The 23,678-nt window shown below is 42.2% G+C and overlaps 1 protein-coding gene across 1 annotated transcript in view; it reads right to left on the bottom strand.

Moving 5' to 3' along the window:
- Nucleotides 1–23,678, bottom strand: part of LOC135112840 (rhodopsin-like) — a 95,289-nt gene that overhangs the window by 44,382 nt on the left and 27,229 nt on the right. The window contains exon 2 of the mRNA XM_064027710.1: nucleotides 7,313–7,615. Coding sequence (XP_063883780.1) covers nucleotides 7,313–7,611 — 299 coding nt within the window. The 5' untranslated portion in view covers nucleotides 7,612–7,615. The remainder of the gene's footprint in view (nucleotides 1–7,312; nucleotides 7,616–23,678) is intronic.

Raw genomic sequence — 23,678 nt, forward strand, 5'->3', positions numbered from 1 at the left:
GCCGCCATGAGCAATGACCCACCACACATCACTCCCCAACCACTGTCATGAAGTGAGCCCTTTTCTCCCCTAAAGGACCCCTCATACTGCCAGTGTCTGGTGCATGGTGCACAGCGTGCCCTCGTTCATGGCGAGTTGTTCAGCCCGGCGTCATCATAATCAAAGGACCCGTACACACCCTCCACCAGACTCTATGGAAAGAGCCTTTACTCCCCATAACGACTCCCCCCTCCGGGCAACATCTGATGGATGGTAGACATAGATCTCTTGCTTATGGCAACCCCTTGCCTACTGTGAGGCGCTGCAAGTGGACGACTACTATTGAAGCTTGAGGCCGCAAAGGAAAAGAAGGACCTGCTGCCAGGCCTCTGCCTTGGGCCCCAGGCCGGACCCAACAGCCACCTTTTTCCCCCGTGCGGCGCCCAAGGCCATCACGGCCCTCAACAAATTTTGGCCGAAAATTCTCAAACGTCATTTAAATTTTTATCCGAATATAAAATCGTCGATGGTAAATGAAAAATAGCTTTGGTTTGAAAGTGTGCAAAAGTCGGCTGATCAATGAAACAAGGTGAGGCAGCTTTGCTCCGGAGTATTTAGAGTGTACCTTGCATGTTTCCTGCCAGTGAATATGCGCATGTTCAAGTGTGACTAGATAGAAACAATAATCCAATGTAGTGCCTAATTAATGGGGAACTTTACAAGATTAGGTATATTTCTGGATAGGGAGGATGAGTGAACGTAGGTTTGCAGGAATTGCCATCTGTAGAAGTACTATTATTTTTTTGATAGATGCTATTATGCTCTTTAAAAAGCAAGACATAAACCGTCACAGTTTTTTTTCTCATCACACGCCAGCAGATATAATCAAGGTGGGACAGGAAGGTTGTTTCTTTTACTCCTCATTTTTTTTTTGAAAATGCGAACTTTTGAATCTAGCCAGCTTCTTTCAACTGCCTGAGAGTTTGCTGCAGTGTTTGGATCAGTATAATGTCGCTGATGATTGACATTTAAATGGTGGTGATTTAAACGATTTAAATTAGAATATGATGGCCATTCGTGAGAATCAATAACCGAATTTTCCGCAACTTCTCTTTGAATTATGGGTTACAGTGTTTCACGATTTCTTCTTTGTACATAAAAATAGCGGCAATCTTAATCTTTCTTCAATCCGAACACCCAGGAACCATCAATTCGCCTTTCATGGTTTCGATTGTTTTCCACCTCATCCTCGATGTCGTTTGATTCTGGAACATGATCTCCTTGCAGCGTTCTACCTCTGCTGTATTTTCGGCGTCCCACGAACAGCGTTTTGTCAATATGCATTGGCTCTTCTTTAGTCCTTACCGTTTTTCTACGATTGTTAACAGAAACAGTTTGTGAGCAAACCTCACGTCACATATTAAACCAATCACAGATTGCTTCGGTAACTCTGCCTGTCAATTCATGCACCAAATCATATGAAATATCTTGAATAAAAAAAAAAAATCTAAAATTTGGCACAGAGAAAGCTTGCAAACTACTGTTAAATGCAACTGCCTTCGTCTCGTCTGTGATCTCGTTGTAAAACTCTTTAGCTAACATCTTCAGGGTTCTTTAGATAACCAGGTGTCAATAAGCAGGTTAAATCATGGAAGGGAGCGCAGGTCGGCTATTGAGACTGATGTCGGAATGACGGATGACGGAATGAAGTGTGCTGTTGCCACATGGACCTTGTTGTCGGGACCGGAGCTTCGACACTCGAACAGACATTCCACTCATGCTTCAGACTCTCTACCCATTCTCTTGAAATCAAGACAATTGTTTTCCTTGTCTCTCGATAATAAAAGAAAAAAGTGTAACTTTTCTTGTTGTAGATCGCAATATAAAGGGTAGATCGCATAACAAAGTAGCTTCATGACACGTGTCGCTTCATGACATGGTCGCTTACCAACTTACCAAAGTAGCACACACACACACACACACACACACACACACACACACACACACACACATATATATATATATATATATATATATATATATATATATATATATATATATATATATATATATATATATATATATATATATATATATATATATATATATATATATATATAATTTTTTTCTTTTTTCTTTTTATGTAGGAGGGACGCTGGCCAAGGACAACAAAAATCCAATAAAAGAAAAAAAAAAGCCCACTGAGATGCCAGTCCCAGAAAAGGGTCAAAAGTCAAAAAAAGAAAAGGTAGTCAAAAATTGAAGGATAAGTGTCTTGAAACCTCCCTCTTGAAGGAATTCAAGTCATAGGAAGGTGGAAATACAGAAGCTGGCAGGGAGTTCCAGAGTTTACCAGAGAAAGGGACGAATGATTGAGAATACTGGTTAACTCTTGCATTAGAGAGGTGGACAGAATAGGGATGAGAGAAAGAAGAAAGTCTTGTGCAGCGAGGCCGCGGGAGGAGGGGAGGTATGCATTTACCAAGATCAGAAGAGCAGTTAGTATGGAAATAGCGGTAGCAGACAGCTAGAGATGCAATATTGCGGCGATGAGAGAGAGGCTGAAGACAGTCAGTTAGAGTAGAGGAGTTGATGAGACGAAAAGCTTTTGATACCACCCTGTCTAGAAGAGCGGTACGAGTGGAACCCCCGGTGGTTGAGAAAAAGTGGTGGAGACGTCTCAGAACACCTAATTTCATAGAGGCTGTTTTAGCTAGAGATGAGATGTGAAGTTTCCAGTTCAGATTATAAGTAAAGGACAGACCGAGGATGTTCAGTGTAGAAGAGCGGCATAGCTGAGTGTCATTAAAGAAAACGGGATAGATGTCTGGAAGATTGTGTCGAGTTGATAGATGGAGGAAATGAGTTTTTGAGACACTGAACAGTACCAAGTTTGCTCTTCCTCAATCATAAATTTTAGAAAGATCAGAAGTCAAGCGTTCTGTGGCTTCCCTCCGTTAAATGTTTACTTCCTGAAGGGTTGGACGTCTATGAAAAGACGTGGAAAAGTGCAGGGTGGTATCATCAGCGTAGGATTTGATAGGACAAGAAGTTTGGTTTAGAAGATCATTGATGAATAATAGGAAGAGAGTGGGTGACAGGACAGAACCCTCAGGAACACCACTGTTAATAGATTTAGAATAGTGACCGTCTACCACAGCAGCAATAGAACGGTCAGAAAGGAAACTTGAGATGAAGTTACAGAGAGAAGGATAGAGGCTGTAGGAGGGTAGTTTGGAAATCAAAGCTTTGTGCCAGACTCTATGAAAAGCTTCTGATATGTCTAAGGCAACAACAAAAGTTTTACCAAAATCTCTAAAAGAGGATGACCAAGACTCAATAAGGAAAGCCGGAAGATAACCAGTAGAGCGGCCTTGAAGGAACCCATACTGGCGATAAAATAGAAGGTTGTGAAGTGATAGATGTTTAAGAATCTTCCTGTTGAGGATAGATTAAAAAAACTTTAGATAGGCAGGAAATTAAAGCAATAGGACGGTAGTTTGAGGGATTAGAACGGTCACCCTTTTTAGGAACAGGCTGAATGTAGGCAAACTTCCAGCAAGAAGGAAAGGTAGATGTTGACAGACAGATTTGAAAGAGTTTGACTAAGCAAGGTGCAGGCACAGAGGCACAGTTTCGGAGAACAACAGGAGGACTCCATCAGGTCCATTAGCCTTCCGAGGATTTAGGCCAGCAAGGGCATGGAAAACATCATTGCAAAGAATTTTAACAGGTAGCATGAAGTAGTCAGAGGGAGGAGGAGAGGGAGGAACAAGCCCTAAACCGCCAAGATAGAGTTTTTAGCAAAGGTCTGAGCGAAGAGTTCAGGTTTAGAGATAGATGTGATAGCAGTGGTGCCATCTGGTTGAAATAAAGGAGGGAAAAAAGAAGAAGCAAAGTTATTGGAGATATTTTTGGCTAGATGCCAGAAGTCACGAGGGGAGTTACATCTTGAAAGGTTTTGACACTTTCTGTTAATGAAGTTTTTGGCTAGTTGGAGAACAGACTTGGCATAGTTCCGGTCAGAAATATAAAGTGAATGAGATTCTGGTGATGGAAGGCTTAAGTACCTTTTGTGGGCCACCTCTCTATCATGTATAGCACAAGAACAAACTGTGTTAAACCAAGGTTTGGAAGGTTTGGGTCGAGAAAAAGTGAGGAATGTACGCCTCCATGCCAGGCACTATCACCTCTGTTATGCGCTTAGCACACAAAGACGGGTCTCTGACACGGAAGCAGAAGTCATTCCAAGGAAAATCAGCAAAATATCTCCTCAGGTCCCCCCAACTAACAGAAGCAAAACGCCAGAGGCACCTTCGCTTAGGGGGATCCTGAGGAGGGATTGGAGCGATAGGACAAGATACAGATATGAGATTGTGATCGGAAGAGCCCAAAAGAGAAGAGAGGGTGACAGCATAAGCAGGATTAGAGGCTAGGAAAAGGTCAAGAATGTTGGGCGTATCTCCAAGACGGTCAGGAATACGAGTAGGTTGTTGCCCCAATCGTTCTAGGTCGTGGAGGATAGCAAAGTTGAAGGCTAGTTCACCAGGATGGTCAGTGAAAGGAGAGGAAAGCCAAAGCTGGTGGTGAACATTGAAGTCTCCAAGAATGGAGATCTCTACAAAAGGGAAGAGAGAATGTGCTCCACTTTGGAAGTAAAGTAGTCAAAGTCTTCAGAGGAGTTAGGTAAGAGATATACAGCACAGATAAATTTAGTTTGAGAGTAACTCTGTAGTCGTAGCCAAATGTGGAAAACTTGGAAGATTTAAGAGCGTGGGCACGAGAGTAGGTTAAGTCGTTGCGCACATAAACGCAACATCCAGCTTTGGATTGAAAATAAGGATAGAGAAAGTTGGAGAGAACAGAAAAGGGGATACTGTCAGTTGCCTCAGACACCTGAGTTTCAGTGAGGAAAAGAAGATGAGATTTAGAAGAGGAGAGGTGTTGTTCTACAGATTAAAAATTAAATCTTAGACCGCGAATGTTGCGCCTCAACTTTTACCTCTAAAGTGGTGTGGAAAAAGGTCGAAACACGAACAAATAAATTACAGAAAAATGTCTGATTCATACGAGAGAGAGAGAGAGAGAGAGAGAGAGAGAGAGAGAGAGAGAGAGAGAGAGAGAGAGAGAGAGAGAGAGAGAGAGAGGGGGGATGAGTTGCCTGTCCTTTCCGCCAAGGTGTTAAACCGATAATTGGTCCTGTAGAGACAGTAACGCAGCTCACGGGGAATTCTTCTACTCGGCCAACTCGGCCAACGCCCGAGTGTCTTTCCAACAGTAAAAGGAGTGTAGGTGTGTCCGAGCGATATTCCGAGCTCAAACGCTTTCCTGCCCCCTACGTCCTCCAGACGCGGACTTGATGCCTGTCCGTGACTGACTCGGCGTGCGGGCAGTGAGATCAGTCGCGGGGTGCCTCGGGCCTGGCCGGATGTTGCAGCTGCACTCTGCACCTGTATAGTCTTTTTACTGATGAAAAAACGTTTGGGGGTTGGCCGAGTAAGGGAATTCCTCGTGGGCTGCGTTGGCGTGTCTCTACAGGACCAATTATTGGTTTAACACCTTGGTGGAAAGGACAAGCGATTCTCTCTCTCTCTCTCTCTCTCTCTCTCTCTCTCTCTCTCTCTCTCTCTCTCTCTCTCTCTCTTAGTATTGTATGATATTGTTTAAATAATAATCTTATAATTTATTTGTTTGTGGTAATTGTATAGTTCCTCTCCCTTGATTGGGGGCAGAGCAGATTCGTCGCACTGTCGTCTCACTCACATTAGTGGCTTTGAGCTATTGCTCTGGAGGATGCAATGGTAGGACCTCTGTTGGCCTTCTCTTAAAAGAAAAAATACTTATTCATGTTGTAAATAAGTTCTTTCTCTCGGCTGTGAACAACACGCGAGCGCTTTGGAGTTGCTTCCATAGTCAAAGTGACTCCTGAGGGGCTGAGCCACCTCTCTCTCTAACCTGAGTCTCCTGACCCTACTGATAAATATCCCGGGTGCTCGGGCTACATGACAACGTCGCAAAGCTGTGTTGTCAAACGCTGTGATATCTTTGTAAAACCCAGACTATTTATTATCTTAAAACCCGAACCATTCGCAGCACTCCATAGACTGATGAGCTAAATAATCCATACTCATTACTTGAACTTCAATAAAAAGTAAAAAGAACTGATATATTAAAGAAAACTGTGTGATGTGGCAGAGTAGGCAGAGGGGCTCGGCCAACGCCTAAACGTTCTTCTGACAGTATTTTTTTTTTTATGTAGAGTTTTATTTCATATACTCCATTTCTTTTCATCGTGTATCCTTACTCTTGGGAACACACATGGATTGCATGGATACATCTACTAGAATAGTATTTTTCTCTCATTCTCCTCCTAACTTATTTACAATTTGCTTTCAATCTTTTACTCATTATCCCCTTTCATCCCTCTCTTCCTCCTCCCAGTTTACTATTTATCTCGTTTCCTACTTTCTTCTCCTTTCCTTTCGTGTTCTGCATCTCAAAATGTCGTTTTCCTCTCCCTCTCTTCGTTTTTACTTTTTCCTATCCCTTTCTTTCCCTTTGCGTGCTGCATGTCATGTATTGAAATGTATTGCTTCTCCTTCCATTACGCTTTCTTTACTCTCTCTCCTATTCCCTTCTTTCCCTTCGAGTTCTGCATCTCACGTGTTCGCATGTGCTGTTGTTTCCCTTTCCATTACTCCGTCTCATGTCACCGGCTTTTGTTCAGGCATTGCGCTCCCTTGTTCCACACAGACCGCCCTGCCTCCCTCCCTCGGTATCCACTGCATTGTGTTCTCTTCACTTTGCAAGGCAAGGAGGCGGCGAGGGGAAAATGCATAATATTCCACAACTTTTGTTTCTCTCTCTCTCAAAGTCACTTTTCTATCTCTATTTACTTTTCTGCCTACATGTATCTGTATGAGTGTATGCGTATGGATCTCTCTCTCTCTCTCTCTCTCTCTCTCTCTCTCTCTCTCTCTCTCTGTGTGTGTGTGTGTGTGTGTGTGTGTGTGTGTGTGTGTGTGTGTGTGTGTGTGTGTGTATGTGTGTGTGTATGAATCATCCATTATTGTAAACGTTGTTTTTATGACTTTACACGGACAATAACCTAAATATATGCCCATTACACTGTATTGAGTCTGTATTTTTGTGGTCAATAAAAATCCGAAATCTGAATCTATGTGTGTACTGTGCTTTTTTTTTTTTTTATAAGAAGGACACTGGCCAAGGGCGACAAAAAGAATGAGAAAAAAAAAAAAAGACCCACTGAGGTGCAACTCCCTAAATATGAGCCAAAAGGTTAAGCCAAAATTAAAGAAGTGTCTTGCCTTACCTAGTGAACACCCACACCACAATGGCATTCCCAGCAGTGCCAAGGACACCGATGGTGGTGAGGATGAGTGCCACCAGCAGATGCAGCTCAGGCGGTACCGCGACGGCAGAGTGTGTGAGCAGCCAGACGCGAGGCACCCCAAGCCCTCGCGCCCACGTCAGGTTCTCCAACAGGTCATCGGTGGAGAGGTTGGAGGTGGGAGTCTCCTTGGTCTTCAGCCCCTCCCCGCGTGTGGTCGCCGCCTCCTCTTGGTAATCGAAGACGGTGCTCTCCCACCACTCCTCCCTCGATGAGTTCATGGGGCTGAGCAGGGAGAAAGGAGAAAGGTGAGTCTTTCATAAATTACCTGATTTGTTGTATTTTCTTGATCTTTGGACTGCTGTGGTTAATTCTCAACTTCAATACAATGTTGTAATTTTGATTTGTTGAGTACCAGTAGAATCCTTGTCAAACTCTCACCAAGATATTGACAACACTCTTGAAAATCTCAATAACTTTCACTAAAGTCTATAAAACAGTTAGGAGGAACATGAAGAAAACTCTTGAAAACTTTAATAACTTCCACTATAACCCTAGTAATTTCTACTATCACCAAAACCATGAAAACACTCTTTGAAAACCCCAACTATTACTAGAAACACGAAAACCACCTTTGAAAATCATGGTACCTTCCAGTAAAGCTTGCTGTTTTATTACCAAAATCCTAAAAACACTCTTGAAAATTCTGACAACTTCCACTAGAGTCTGTTAAAAAAGTATACAAGATAAGATGCTTAAACATTTAAAGATACTGTCGATGTCGCTGAAATGGCCAAGTAAAGCAGAGGAGATAAGCGTGCACGAGGGTACGAGAGGGAGGAGGAAAGATGAGGAAGGGTGGAGGAGAGAGGGGTATGAGAGGGAACGAGGAGTGATGGAAGAGAGAAGAAAGAGAGGAGGGATTGAGAAGAGATGGAGTAAGGAAAGGAGGGAGGAGAGATAGAAAAGAGAAGGATATGAGGGGGCAGGAGGAGTGATTGAGGAAAGATAGAGAAGAGGGAGGAAGGAGAAATGGAGGAGAGAAGGATAGGAGGGGGAGGGAGAAGTGATTGAGGAGGGAAGGAAGGGAGAGGAATGGTAGAAAGAAGACTGAGGGAAGGAGCGACAGAAAATAGATGGAGAAGAGAGGGAAAGGAGGGAAGAAGGATGGATAAGAAAGGGTATGAGGGAGAGGAGTGATCGAAGAAAGATGGAGAAGTGAGGGAAAGGAGGGAGGAGGGATGGAGGAGAGAAACATATAAGGGGAAGGAGGAGTGAATGAAGAGAAATGGAGGAGGGAAAGGAAGGAGGCTCACAATGGCGCGAGGCCCAATAACCAATCACTTGAGTACACAATGCCTTAAGGAGAACATGATTAGGCACGCCCTTCTTCCTGTACGCCTACACCCACCACACTTTGTCGATACACGTGTCTCCTGCTGCCTGTCCATTCACGCCTTCTCGCCTCCTCACGCGGGCTGTTGTATCTTAATCAGTTTCTTGTGGGAGGATAAGGGTTTAGAGAGGAGCCTTCGCCTTCATTATCTTGTGCATCCCCTACCATACTCCTACACTACACACAGTATACATTACCATGCCGAGAAACATGTACCCTCCCATACAAAAAATGACGGATGTAGATTTAGTACAGGAAAAATATAAAAAAAAATGTTATGAGGGACACTTTTCAAATTTTGCATAATCTTTTTTTATTGGAACTGGCATCTTTTATATATTTTTTGTTGCCCTAGGCTAGATTCCCCCTCCCCCCCTCTCTCTCTCTCTCTCTCTCTCTCTCTCTCTCTCTCTCTCTCTCTCTCTCTCTCTCTCTCTCTCTCTCTCTCTCTCTCTCTCTCTCTCTCTTCACCAATAATCATGATTTTCTATTTATCCAAGAACTGGTTGGGCAATAACGGTTAGGATTACATAAATACATAACTAATCCTTCTCAACATCAACAAAGCTCAAACATAACATCCTCCTCCTCTTCATCATCACTATATTAAAAACAAAAGTGTCCGTGTATATTGCCGGCAAATCCTTTGATGCCTCCCATTAGCCGGATCACTTAGCGGGAATAATGTCATCAGTGAAGGCGCTCGCCGGTCTCCACAGGACGGACAAACAGCGCTGGAGAGGAAGGCGTTGTACGTATTCTCTAACTGCTCTTCTCTTTGGGACTAAGCGGCTCCTACAGTGAGTGAGGATTGAGGGGAAGGAGCTGCGGGGAACAGAGAGAGGTCAGAGTTTTGGGGTAGTGGTTAGAAGGTTGGGTTGTGTGGTCAGAGATGCTAGTTTGAAATGTTTTAGTATGTATGTATGTACGTATGTGTTCCTATGTATGTATGTTTTTGTATGTCTATCTCTTTGTCTGTCTGCCTGCCTGTCTGTATATATATATATATGTTTCTATCTGTTTGTCTCCATGAGTGCGTCTGTTTCTGTCTGTTTGTTTGTACTTCTGTGTCTGATTGTTTGTCTGTTTGTCTGTCGGTCTGTCTTTTTGTATGTTCGCATTTGTCTCTGTTTGTCTGTCTTTTCTTTCTTTCTTTCTTTCTTTCTTTCTTTCTGTCTGTCTGTCTGTCTGACTGTTACAAGGCTGCCTGGGTGTTTGCTTATCTTATCGCAAATGACCTCATCAGGACAAAAGGGCTAACAGGTGTGTTGCTGCTTGTTCCTCCTTTGAGTTCCTTCATCTTGTCCATACCATAACATATTTACAGAAAAAATGTTCTCTTTTTCATATTTTATCCACAGACACACACACACATATACAAACACCCACACACACCCACACCCACACACACACCCAGCCACACACACACACCCACACACCCACCCACTCAAACACACACACACACACACACACACACACACACACACACACACACACACAGCAGTTCATAGAGGTTCGTTTCCTGTGCTCCACGAAAGAGAAAGAAAAAAATATTACGGTATATTACGAAATATTCCGGTTAAGAGAGAGAGAGAGAGAGAGAGAGAGAGAGAGAGAGAGAGAGAGAGAGAGAGAGAGAGAGAGTGGAGGGATGAAGCAAGGCGTTTTGAAAGAAGCCTGCGGGACGGGGCCTGGATTGCCTCAGGGATCCCCGCGACACGCTCATACTTGCTTCCTGGGAAACATTCTTTTATTGTGGCTTTTTTTTCTTTTTTTTGCCTTGCGCCGCCCACAGCTACTCGGCAGGTGAGCCCGTGACGCTGTTATGAGAGAGAGAGAGAGAGAGAGAGAGAGAGAGAGAGAGAGAGAGAGAGAGAGAGAGAGAGAGAGAGAGAGAGAGAGAGAGAGAGACGCCCACAAGAGGGACCAGCAGCACATTTTGTTTTTTTTCAGTACCACAACCTTCCTTCGTTCCTTCCTGCAGACCGCAGAACCGCCCGCTGCATCAGGACGGACTACACCACACCACGCTTCCAAACTCCCAAGCATTCATGTGTTGCTGTAAGTGTTTGGCTAACGTGACTGGGCAAGTTCAGCAAACTTCAGGTAAACTTTTAATTATTGCCACTGTCAGGCCAAAGATTGTCTTCGCCACCTCAACGAAAACTTGTCCATATGCACAATGCTGTAATTCTTGAGAGAGAGAGAGAGAGAGAGAGAGAGAGAGAGAGAGAGAGAGAGAGAGAGAGAGAGAGAGAGAGAGAGAGAGAGAGAGAGAGAGAGAGAGAGAGAGAGAGAGAGAGAGAGAGAGAGAGAGAGAGAGAGAGAGAGAGAGAAAGAGAGAGAGAGAAAGAGAGAGAGAGAGAGAGAGAGAGAGAGAGAGAGAGAGAGAGAGAGAGAGAGAGAGAGAGAGAGAGAGAGAGAGAGAGAGAGAGAGAGAGAGAGAGAGAGAGAGAGAGAGAGAGAGAGAGAGAGAGAGAGAGAGAGAGAGAGAGAGAGAGAGAGAGAGAGAGAGAGAGAGAGAGAGAGAGAGAGAGAGAGAGAGAGAGAGAGAGAGAGAGAGAGAGAGAGAGAGAGAGAGAGAGAGAGAGAGAGAGAGAGAGAGAGAGAGAGAGAGAGAGAGAGAGAGAGAGAGAGAGAGAGAGAGAGAGAGAGAGAGAGAGAGAGAGAGAGAGAGAGAGAGAGAGAGAGAGAGAGAGAGAGAGAGAGAGAGAGAGAGAGAGAGAGAGAGAGAGAGAGAGAGAGAGAGAGAGAGAGAGAGAGAGAGAGAGAGAGAGAGAGAGAGAGAGAGAGAGAGAGAGAGAGAGAGAGAGAGAGAGAGAGAGAGAGAGAGAGAGAGAGAGAGAGAGAGAGAGAGAGAGAGAGAGAGAGAGAGAGAGAGAGAGAGAGAGAGAGAGAGAGAGAGAGAGAGAGAGAGGAAAATAGTGAATAAAAAGATCAAAGCCGTGATCGCATCAATAATCCTTGCCCCCCAACAGTTTATTTACTCCACACACACACACACACACACACACACACACACACACACACACACACACACACACACACACACACACACACACACACACACACACACACATCCACCTCTTCTCCTCACACACCACCTCTCCTCTTTTAAACCTCATCTTTTCCTCACTGAAACTCAGGTGTCTGAGGCAACTGACAGTAGCCCCTTTTCTGTTCCCTCCTACTTTCTCTATCCTCATTTTCGATACAAAGCTGGATGTTGCGTTTATGTGCGCAACGACTTAACCTGCTCTCGTGCCCACGCTCTTGAATCTTCCGAGTTTTCCACCATCTGGCTTCGACTACAGAGTCACTCTCAAACTAAATTTATCTGTGCTGTATACCTCTCACCTAACTCCTCTGACAATAAGAAATTCTTTGACTACTTATCTTCCAAAGTGGAGCACATTCTGACTCTCTTCCCCTTCTGCAGAGATCTCCATTCTTGGAGACTTCAATGTTCTCCACCAGCTTTGGCTTTCCTCTCCTTTCACTGACCATCCTGGTGAACTAGCCTTCAACTTTGCTATCCTCCATGACCTAGAGCAATTGGTGCAACACCCTATTCGTATTCCTGACCGTCTTGCAGATACGCTCAACATTCTTGACCTTTTCCTGCCCTCTAATCCTTCTGCTTATGCTATCACCCTTTCTTCTCCGTTGGGCTCCTCCGATCACAATCTCGTATCTGTATCTTATCTTGTCGTTCCAGTCCCTTCTCAGGATCCCCCTAAGCGAAGGTGCCTCTGGCGTTTTGCCTCTGCTTGTTGGGGGGACCTGAGGAGGTATTTTGCAGATTTTCCTTGGAATGACTACTGCTTCCGTGTCAGAGACCCGTCTTTGTGTGCCGAGCGCATAACAAAGGTGATAGTGTCTGGCATGGAGGCGTACATTCTTCACTCTTTTTCTCGACCTAAACCTTCTAAACCTTGGTTTAACACAGCTTGTTCTCGTGCTATACATGATAGGGAGGTGGCCCACAAAAGGTACTTAAGCCTTCCATCACCAGAATCTCATGCACTTTATATTTCTGCCCGGAACTATGCCAGGTCTGTTTTCCAGCTACCCAAAAACTTCTTCATTAACAGAAAGTGTTAAAATCTTTCAAGATCTAACTCCCCTCGTGACTTCTGGAATCTAGCCAAAAATATCTCGAACTTTGCTTCTTCTTCTTTCCCTCCTTTATTTCAACCAGACGGCACCACTGCTATCACATCTATTTCTAATGCTGAACTCTTCGCTCAAACCTTTGCTAAAAACTCTGCCTTGGGCTTGTTCCTCCTTCTCCTCCACCCTCTGACTACTTCATGCTACCTATTAAAATTTTTCGCAATGTTTTCCATGCCCTCGCTGGCCTAAACCCTCGGAAGGCTTATGGACCTGATGGGGTCCCTCCTATTGTTCTCCAAAACTGTGGCTCCGTGCTTGCACCTTGCCTAGTCAAACTCTTTCAGCTCAGTCTGTCAACATCTACCTTTCATTCTTGCTGGAAGTTTGCCTACATTCAGCCTGTTCCTAAAAAGGGTGACCGTTCTGGTCCCTCAAATTACCGTCCTATTGCTTTAATTTCCTGCCTATCTAAAGTTTTTTAATCTATCCTCAACAGGAAGATTCTTAAACATCTATCACTTCACAATCTTCCATCTGATCGCCAGTATGGGTTCCGTCAAGGCCGCTCTACTGGTGATCTTCTGGCTTTCCTTAATGAGTCTTGGTCATCCTCTTTTAGAAATTTTGGTGAAACTTTTACTGTTGCCTTGGACATATCAAAAGCTTTTGATAGAGTCTGGCACAAAGCTTTGATTTCCAAACTACCTACGGCTTCTATCCTTCTCTCTGTAACTTCATCTCAAGTTTCCTTTCTGACCGTTCTATTGCTGCTGTGGCAGACGATCACTGTTCTTCTCCTAAATCTATTAACAGTGGTGTTCCTTAGGGTTCTATCCTGTCACCCACTCTCTTCTTATTATTCATTAATGATCTTCTAAACCAAACTTCTTGTCCTATCCACTCCTACGCTGATGATACCACCCTGCACTTTTCCGCGTCTTTTCATAGACATCCAATCCTTCAGGAAGTAAACATTTCACGCAGGGGAGCCACAGAACGTCTGACTTTTGATCTTTCAAAAATTTCTGATTGGAGTAGAATAGACTTGGTATTGTTCAATGCCTGGAAAACTCAATTCCTCCATCTATCAACTCGACAGAACCTTCCAGACAACTATCCCCTCTCCTTTAATGACACTCAACTGTTCCTCTCTTCTACAATGAACATCCTTAGTCTGTCCTTTACTTATAATCTGAACTGGAAGCTTCACATCTCATCTCTAGCTAAAACAGCTTCTATGAAGTTAGGCGTTCTGAGTCGTCTCCGCCAGTTTTTCTCACCCCCCCAGCTGCTAACTCTGTACAATGGCATTATCCGTCCATGTATGAAGTATGCTTCACATGTTCGGGGTGGTCCCACTCATACCGCTTTTCTAGACAAGGTGGAATCAAAAGCTTTTAGTTTCATCAACTCCTCTCCTCTAACTGACTGTCTTCAGCCTCTCTCTCATCGCCGCAATGTTGCATCTCTAGCTGTTTTCTACCGCTTTTTCCATGCTAATTGCTCTTCTGATCTTGCTAACTGCATGCCTCCCCTGCATGCCTCGCTGCACAAGACTTTCTTCTTTCTCTCACCCCTATTCTGTCCACCTCTCTTATGCAAGAGTTAACCAGTATTCTCAGTCATTAATCACTTTCTCTGGTAAACTCTGGAACTCCCTGCCTGCTTCTGTTTTTCCACCTTTCTATGACTTGAATTCCTTCAAAAGGGAGGTTTCAAGACACTTATCCCTCAATTTTTTACTATCACTTTGGACCCTTTTATGGGACTGGCATCTCAGTGGGCATTTTTTTTTTAATTGGATTTTTGTTGCCCTTGGCCGGTGTACCTTCTACATAAAAGAAAAAAAAGAAGAAAAAATCAGCATCTTCCTCATCCTTGTTCCTCTGCTTCTCTACCAATGACCCTTCACACCAGTCATCTTTATTGTCTTTCCGTGCACATCAAATACCTTCATTTCCAGACCGAACCCCTGTCATTCTTCGTCCCTAGACAGCTTCACACCCTTCTTTAGTCCTCACCACAGGCCCTTCACCCATCACCTCACCAATTCCTTCCCCTGTCCCTTCTTACCGTTCATCCCCAGTCCCCACCGCAGGGCCTTTACACTCTCACAACCCCCATCACCAATCCTTTCCCCTGTCCCTTCTTACCGTTCATCCCCAGTTCCCAACGCAGGGCCTTCACGCCTCCATCACCAGTCCCTTCCCCTGCCCCTTCGTACCATTCATCCCCAGTTCTCACCGCAGGCCCCTCACGACAAACTCCCCTATCCTGGTGCCCCACATCCTTTTTATCCTTGACCTCTACGCGTATCACCAATGGCGGGACGTGTATTATTTGCGTTCGCGGTTCCCGTCCCTCGCTCCTACCCTGACTGAGAAAGGATTCCAGATGGTGCCATTTTTTTTTTTTTTTTTTGCCAAAAATTGCTGAACATAGTTTGCAAAATGTTTTCCAAAAATAGGTGTAATATCCTTGATATATTTTGAGCCCAAAAAAAAAAAAAAAAACCCTAAAAGTTTAGGATGAATGCCGTAGAAAAGTGAGAGGATCTTTATGTTAAATTATATTATATCATATTACTTTATATCACATGTCTCTTATGTTGAAATACTTTTAGGACACGCGCCTCTTAATTGGTAAGTTATTTTAGTTGTTTTACTAGCAATTTTTACCGTCTAAAATGAGTTTAAAAGTGTTATACGTATTATTTTAGACATACAATACAGGGGAGCGTCCGGTCTGGAGACGAAAAAAAATGAAAAATAATGACTTTTTGTGAAAAAAATATATGTGGTAGGTATACTTGTTGGCAGCAATCTCGTAAAGATTTAAGGGGAAATGCCCCATAGTTTCCCTTTAAATGGCATTTAAATGTCACGCAATCAACCACGTGCGTTTGTTTACATCAGCAGAGTAAGTTTTTCTTACCCAATACTACGAAAAAACGCTAAAATCTGAACTTTTTTTTGCTTGGATACGATATGGCAACACTCAAGGCGAGTGTGTGTGTGTGTGATACTAGCTCCCAGCAAGGATCCTGCCTCCTCAGTGCTCACGTAGCTCTTGTCACGGGAGGTTGTTGCTCAGTCTCTCGCGACTTCTCCCACTCTCACAGCTACTAAGCGCGTTATTTCGCCACTACAAACTACAATCTACCTCCTGCCAACCATGCCACGGTTGTCTAAGAGAAAGCAGCAGAGCAGGGATGCCTGGGGCGTGAAGTTGGATACAGAAAGGGGAAAAATACCTCGCCTGGAGCCGCCAGTCGAGCCGCCAGTCACCCCGGCCGCCCCGCTATCACCAAGTAACCCGACACCGGCCGCTGCCACCTCCCTCGCCGCCGTCCCGCTGCCCACCACCTCTCACATACCACAGCCCAGCACATCTCACATAGCGGAGAGTAAAGATAAGGTAGAGAAGACCTTATTACTCACAATTAGAGAAGATCTTTTGAAAACTCATCAGGAGGAGGAAGATTCTGCTGACAGTGACGAGATTGTCATGATGACAAAAAGGAGGCTGAAAAAACTGACTTCTTCGCATTGTTCCTGCCCTGAGCCTACCTTGGAGTACAGTTTCAAGCCTGATGTTTATGAGAACACCGTAATCATACACTGCACAACCTGCAACTTCAAGAACATCTCACAGCCTGAAGAAGTGGAGGTTGGAAGAAACAAGAAAAAGATCGGCAAGACCAACATTGCCCTCCTTTACCTGTCTGTAATAGAAGACGCAGGGTTTGCAGGTGTCAGAAGAATGATGGGTGCCTTAGGTATGCCACCAGTTGGAAAATTCAAGTACTATAGACACCTGACGTACTTATATGAAAAGATGAAGAGCCACTATGACTCCAAACAAACAAAAATTCACGAAGCTGTCAGGAAGCACTATGAAGAACACCTGTCAAAGAAGCCTGATGCAGGTGGTGTCCTGAAGCTTGATGTTTCATTTGATGCCACCTGGATGAAGAGAGGACACACATCCAAAGTTGGGATGAGTGTAATGATAGATGTTTATACAGGCTTCATCATTGATTACGAAATTCTCAGCAAGTTCTGCCTCGAATGTACCCTGAAGAAAAATAAACTCGAGAACAAGAAAATAACTGAAGAGACATATAACACCTGGAAGACTAAACATGATGCTGATGGAAGTTGTGGTAGCAACTATGAAGGCCCGTCAGGTGGGATGGAGGTGGAAGCAGCCCGACGTCTCTTCGCACGTTCCCGAGACCTGAAATTTGAGTATGAAAACTTGGTTTCAGATGGTGATGCCAACTCGTACAAAGCAGTACTCGCCATGAATAACGGGAATGGCCCATACCAAGATACTAAAGTTACCAAGTTAGAGTGCATCAACCACGTGCAGAAGAGACTGGGGACTCGGCTCAGGAAATTACGGGAGCAAGAGAAGGTTGACACGATAACGAAGATGTGGTCACGGGCAAGCAAAACAAAGTTTTCTGGCTTGAAAAGACTCTCATTTGTTGCACAGTCAGCAATACTGGACCATAATTATGGTTACAGGAAAGCCTGTTTGCTGCCAGCATTGAATATCAATACGAAGGCGCTAAGAAGATCTCTCACAACAGAAGATGAAGAAAGAAAGAGGCACCACGAAGTCCAGATGAAGCCGAAAAGAAAGCAGAAAGAGAAAGCATCAGCAGAGTACGAACCTGGTGGCTTCTAAAAAACCTGGCAACAAAGAGAAGTGTGGGCAACTTTGACACCCCTTGCTTGACAAGATAATACATTGCCTTTTCGAAGGCAATGGGGGACCAGGAGCCTGATATACTTAGAAATACATCTGATTGTATCAATAGATTGATTATGATAAAAAAGAACTCATAATAAACCTGAAAAAGCTTCCTAGTGTATTATAACTGGATCGTAATCGATCAATAAACTTTATCGGCCCGTATCTCAAAACATAAGTTATCCCCCTTTAAAAGTTTTCACAGGAGTTAGTTTTAGCTTGATTTCAATGAAACAAAAACTAAAACACAGAAGAATACTTCTTCTTCAAAGTTACGTAGGCGTTTTTTTTATATAGGTCTCATGTAATTTTGTATTAATATTTTTTTGGTAAAAAAAAGGCGAAAGAAAGACAGATAAAGAAAAAATCATAAAACAAAACCAAAAGCCAAAATGAAAAATCTGCCTACGTAACTTTGTTAGGTATCATAACATCTCTAAGCCACAGAAAAATAAAGGTTGTGGGCCAATTAATAACGACGGTGAAAAGTTTTAAAATTTTCCTTGAAATTGGAATTGGGGGGGGTGGGGATGAGGGGGGGTGGGGGCAAGAAAGGGGATCAATGTCTAATATTGATATACATGTTGCCAATACTTCACAACATAAAAATCAGAGCGATTCATGCTTATTTAGCAGAGATACAGAAACACCCATCCAAACCGGACTCTCCCCTTAAGAGCACAGTATTATGTTTCTAGCTGATTTGGAGGCAAATCCAGCGGCATTCTGGAGGTTATCTGGCAGAATTTAACATTTAGCGATGGCAACACTGAGTGTGTGAGTGATCTCACTCCTACCCAAAGATCGGTCAGTACGAGCTCTGAGCTCTTTCCGTAAGGGAACGGCTGGCTGGATGACCAGGAGACGAACGCAGGTGAATGAATGAATGAATGACACACACACACACACACACACACACACACACACACACACACACACATACACACAGAAATATACCTGCCCAAACGAGTCCTTTGGTATATTTTTCAATGAATTTGACAATTTATTTAAAAAGCATTTCCCAATAAGAGAAATATGTGTAATCAAAAAGGAAATATTAAGTCCTTATAACACATCTAGCTTAAAAAAGTGTATTAACGAAAAATCGGATTACAGAGGGTTGCTAAGAAATGGCCGATAACATACAAAGACACCTACTGAAGATACAGAAATAATTTAAATAAAATACTAAGGACAGCCAAATATGAGTACTATAAATCCAGACTCAGAGCAATCAAAGAGACCCTGAAGCTCACTGGAACACGATAAACACTATTTTAGGTAGAAATAACAATTATCAGCAAGGAATAACACTAGATCCACCATTTGAAAATATATCTGCTGACTTTACTGAACTTTTCTTAATATGAGTGACTTGACACTGCAATCATCGGACAGTTATAAGAAATATTTAAATCAACCTACAATGTTCTCTATGTACATGACGCCCACCGACCACAAAGAAATAGTGAATTATTTACAGACCTTAAAATCTCATGCTCCAGGATATGACGATATATCACCAAGAATATTAAAACATTAATGTGAAGCCTTGGCCATTCCACTAACCCATATCATTAATCTCATTAAAACAAGGCATATTTCCTGAACATTTAAAGGAAGCAAAAAGAAATTCCAGTATTCAAATGTAGCAATAGATCTGATTTTAAAAACTACAGATCAATATCAATTTTACCTGCTTTTAAAAAGTAAAATATTTTTAAAAAGTTATAGCGGCTCGTTTAAACAAGTCTTTTAGCTAAGGCCCAATATGGCTTTAGACCAAATCACTCAACAGAAGCAGCTGTATTAAGCTTTGTTAATAATGTTTACAAATTTTTATAGGCTAAATAATATGTAGTCATTATTTTTATTGATCTTTCTAAGGCTTTTGATACACTAGACCATAACATACTGTAAGGTAAATTGAAACATCTAAGAATAAGGGGAGTGCCGCTACAACTTTTTCGAAGCTACCTTTGTAACAGATCTCTATCAGTTCATTGTAATAATGTTTCTTCATGATTTATATATGTTTGTAGCGGAGTGGGGGGTACCACAAGGATCAAGTTTAGGACCGATTCTCTTCCTCATTTACATAAATGATATAATAAAAGCAAATAATAAATTTCAATACGCCATCTATACTGATGACATCAACCTTCTAACAGTAGACAAATACATAAACTCTCTACACGTTAACATAAATACAGAACTGAAATCAACTCATCAGTTGATAAAATCTAATAAGTTAAAACACAATGTCTCTAAAACAAGCTACATACTCTTTCAAAACAAATCTCTAAAAATCTCTCTACCTCTTTTACAACTAGAAGGTGAAGCTTTTAAAGTAAGTTAGTGTTACTAAATTTCTCGGCAAACTGATGAACATCTTGATTGGAGACATCATATTGATTTAGTTAACATGAAGTGCTCAGGAGTTTGCGATATACAGTACAAGATAAGACACAACTTCACTACAGAAGCACTGCTTATTACTTATTTATTATACCTTGTTTTACCGCCCCCACCCTTACATACTGTGTAGCTGTCTGGGGCAGGGCATGGCCATCATTTCTAGAAAAGTTGACAGTGGCCAAAAATAAAGTTTTTAGATGTTTTTTTCTTTCCAGCCAATTTTGATTCTGTGGGTAGTATTATTAAAAAAAAAAAAAAAAATTTAAGGAATTAAAAATATTTTTCTTTATTGTAAATTTATAAAATGTTAACATTTTTAGAGAACCAAATTTTCAAGTTCGTGTCCAGCTTTTATCAGGCATGAGGTAATAACTGATTTAATTTGTCATGAATTTAGAAGAACCATATACAAAAATAGAATTTTGTGTTCAGGGCCGAAATTATTTAACTGCTTACTGCTAAACATAAAGACTTCTATAAAGAAGATTTTTATTTAATAAGCAACTTCGCCAAAATATGTAACTGATATGTTATTCCATACGACGTATAACTTTGTGTATTATATTAACCTGGTTGTAACACTTGACTAGACACATGTTTTTGTATTAAACTATCATTTATAATATAATAGGGTTCTGGCATCTAAAGAAATCTGTCTGTTAGGGAGCCTTGGTTTGACAGACAGTTTGCCATGTACACAAATACATAATGTTTAAATTCTGTGTCTCAGTGTACATAAAACCAGCAATAAATATTTACTTGCTTACTTACTTACTTACTTTCTTACTTACTTACTTACTCACACACACACACACACACACACACACGCACACACACACACACACACACGCGCGTACTGGGATAATAGTTCCACGTGGCTAGATAAAAGATACCGCCGCTGCTCTGCAACATTCGCTCACTTGTTTGGAAAGAGGCGTTTGAACTTCATAATGAGCAGACGCAGAGCTGTGTTTTGGAATGCCGTTCTGATTACTGTCCCCTTATTCAGCAATGCATTACAGTGAACCAGCTTCCGTGGAAATAATCTATACATCCTCTGGAAATATGAATTATTATTATCATCATTCCTTTGATGGTCAATCTTTTATTTATTTTTTAATTTGTATAGATATGAAGTTTTTGACCATCCAGGATATGTTATGGTAAACTGAATTAATAAACGAGAAATAAAACCGTTATAATTAATTTATTCAAGTATTCATAAATTTGTTTGTTGATTAATGAGGCAGTTAATAATTTGATTGATATATTATTTGTTTGATAATACAATATGAATACATGAACTTATATCTGCCAAAGTCCTACCACTTACAATAGCAAGTGTAGTGTATGATTACTTGGAATAACATGGAAGAGATCTGTCACTTTCTCTGTCTAGTTCTGTTTGTCTGCATTCTTGTCTCATTTTCTTTCTCTCCTTATCTGTTTTGACTTTTAGTTTTTGGTTTGTATGTCTCTTTCTCTGTCTGTCCACGGTTAGTGTCTGTCTGCCTGTCTCTGTATATGTCTGTATATGTGTATATTTGTCTTTGCCTGCCTGTTACACCTTATGTATCTGTCTTTGTCTGATTCTCTCTGTTTGCCTAATTCTCTTTGTCTGCCTGTCTGTCTGTCGGTCGGTCGGTTTCTCTCAGTCTTCCACCCACTCACAAAGCCACCTATCTATCCACCCAGCCACCCACCCACCCACACACACACACACACACACACACACACATAATGAAGTAAGAGAGGACATAAAGGAACCATGACAATCATATTTCACTTCATCTGTGTCATCTAAGTGGTCTGCATAACGCAGCCTCATTCAAGTAACTCCCGCTCAATGTGTTTGGAGGCTGAGACCCAGCGCTCCTTCACAAGCCCCACCGTGACATGCCAACCTAACACATTACTGGGGATACAATGTTATGTTAGGTTAGATTAGGTTATTTTCGTCACTTATATAAAGGATCCTTCTCTCTTTCCTCTTCTTCCTTCTCCTCCCCTTTTCTTCTTCTTTCTCCTCCTCCTCCTCTTCCATCTTTCCGCTCGATGGGACAGTGTAACAGCAGGAATCACGAGATTACTACTAATCAGTTCCTAAGATTGGAGATATATATTAAACAGGTATCTTGCAACAACGGGATTGATATACGTGTGCGCAGGCTTCACGAGAAACTGTAGTGAAGCCTTTCTCTCTCTAGTCATCAACACTGAGGCTGCGTCTTTGTCTCGCATCATATAAAAGAAAACATCACATAATAAGTTTCCCTGTGTGTAAAAACTTGCTTCTAATTCATTTCCTTTCTACGAATATAATATTTCCTTCATTTTATTTCTACTTTTTAAAATTCAAAATATAATAGGAAGTGCATTATCTTCAGTAACAGACTATTTTTATTTAATGCCCTGAAGGAAGAGACTCGTATTTTGAAATGCTTTATTCTCTCCTGGATACTTTCTCTCCTGAGACTTTCAAAGGCTATTCGGATTATTAGTCGCATTTTCGTTTTTTTTTTTTTGTGGGTTTTCTTTTTTTTTTTTTTACTTGATGAAAATTATAAGATCACCCCTGAAAACCATGAACTTCCACCACTTCCACCCGAGCCTCCTTAAAGTTGTCGAGATAAGGCGCCGACACGTTTAAGAATGCGTCGGTGAATTAGTGCTCACCTCAGCACTGCCACGGAGACACACTCATTTTTCCGAGCAACACGTCTCGTTTTCGTCTTCCTTGCGTCGGTATCCTTACTCAGCAGTGTGAAATAGATATTCAGAAATACCTGAGTGCTTCTCAATTTTGCATCACCTTATGTTAAAATTACAGGAGGGATTTGATGAAGAGAAAGTTCCTCACTCCAGCCTCGCAGTTGTAATTAAGAACCTAAGAAAATGAGGGAAGCTGCAAGAAGCCGTCAGGCCTACACGCGACAGTCCCCGCATGAAACTTACCTATCTAGTTCCACCTATCATTCTCATCCACAAAATTATCTAATCTTCTTTTAAAGCTCCCTAAATTACAGGAGGGGAGTTGATAAGGTGAAACACCTCACTTCAGCCTCACAGTTATAGTTACAGGAAGGAAGATGATAAGATAGAAAAGCTCTCGACTCTAGCCTCACAGTTAAAGTTGCAGGAGGAAAATTGATAAGGAAAGCTTTCACTCCAGCCTGCGCATCAGAGGAAGTATTGTACTGGAGTGTGCCTATGCGTCACCTCGTCTTAGTGAATTGTGCCTCCACTGTGCACCCCATAACTGTACATGACAATGGGTATAGCAGGTAACTACTGACAAGTATCACGAGGTATTGCCATGACGACAGTGACGGCATCATACACTACAGGACTTTCAATTAGTTATGCACCCTGCGTTTAACTAGAGTTCGTCTCCAACTTTAGCTAAGGGCAGATAGCATTCCCTCAAATTTCAGAGGCTCATCTCTACTACTTTTTTACAGCTTTAATAGACGTTGTTGGGGATTTCATGCGTGTTTTCTGGAGATAGTTAAAGAAGATTTCAATTCATTAATGGGAAGAACACACATAATCCTCTCTGTGGCCGCTAAAAATAGTACTGATGAGAGAACAAAGCGTTGTACAATATGACTGGCCAGTGCGAGGCTGCATAAGATATAATAATAATAAGCCACACTA

Source organism: Scylla paramamosain, chromosome 24 (assembly GCF_035594125.1).
Source record: "Scylla paramamosain isolate STU-SP2022 chromosome 24, ASM3559412v1, whole genome shotgun sequence".
NCBI classification, from domain to species: Eukaryota; Metazoa; Arthropoda; class Malacostraca; order Decapoda; family Portunidae; genus Scylla; species Scylla paramamosain.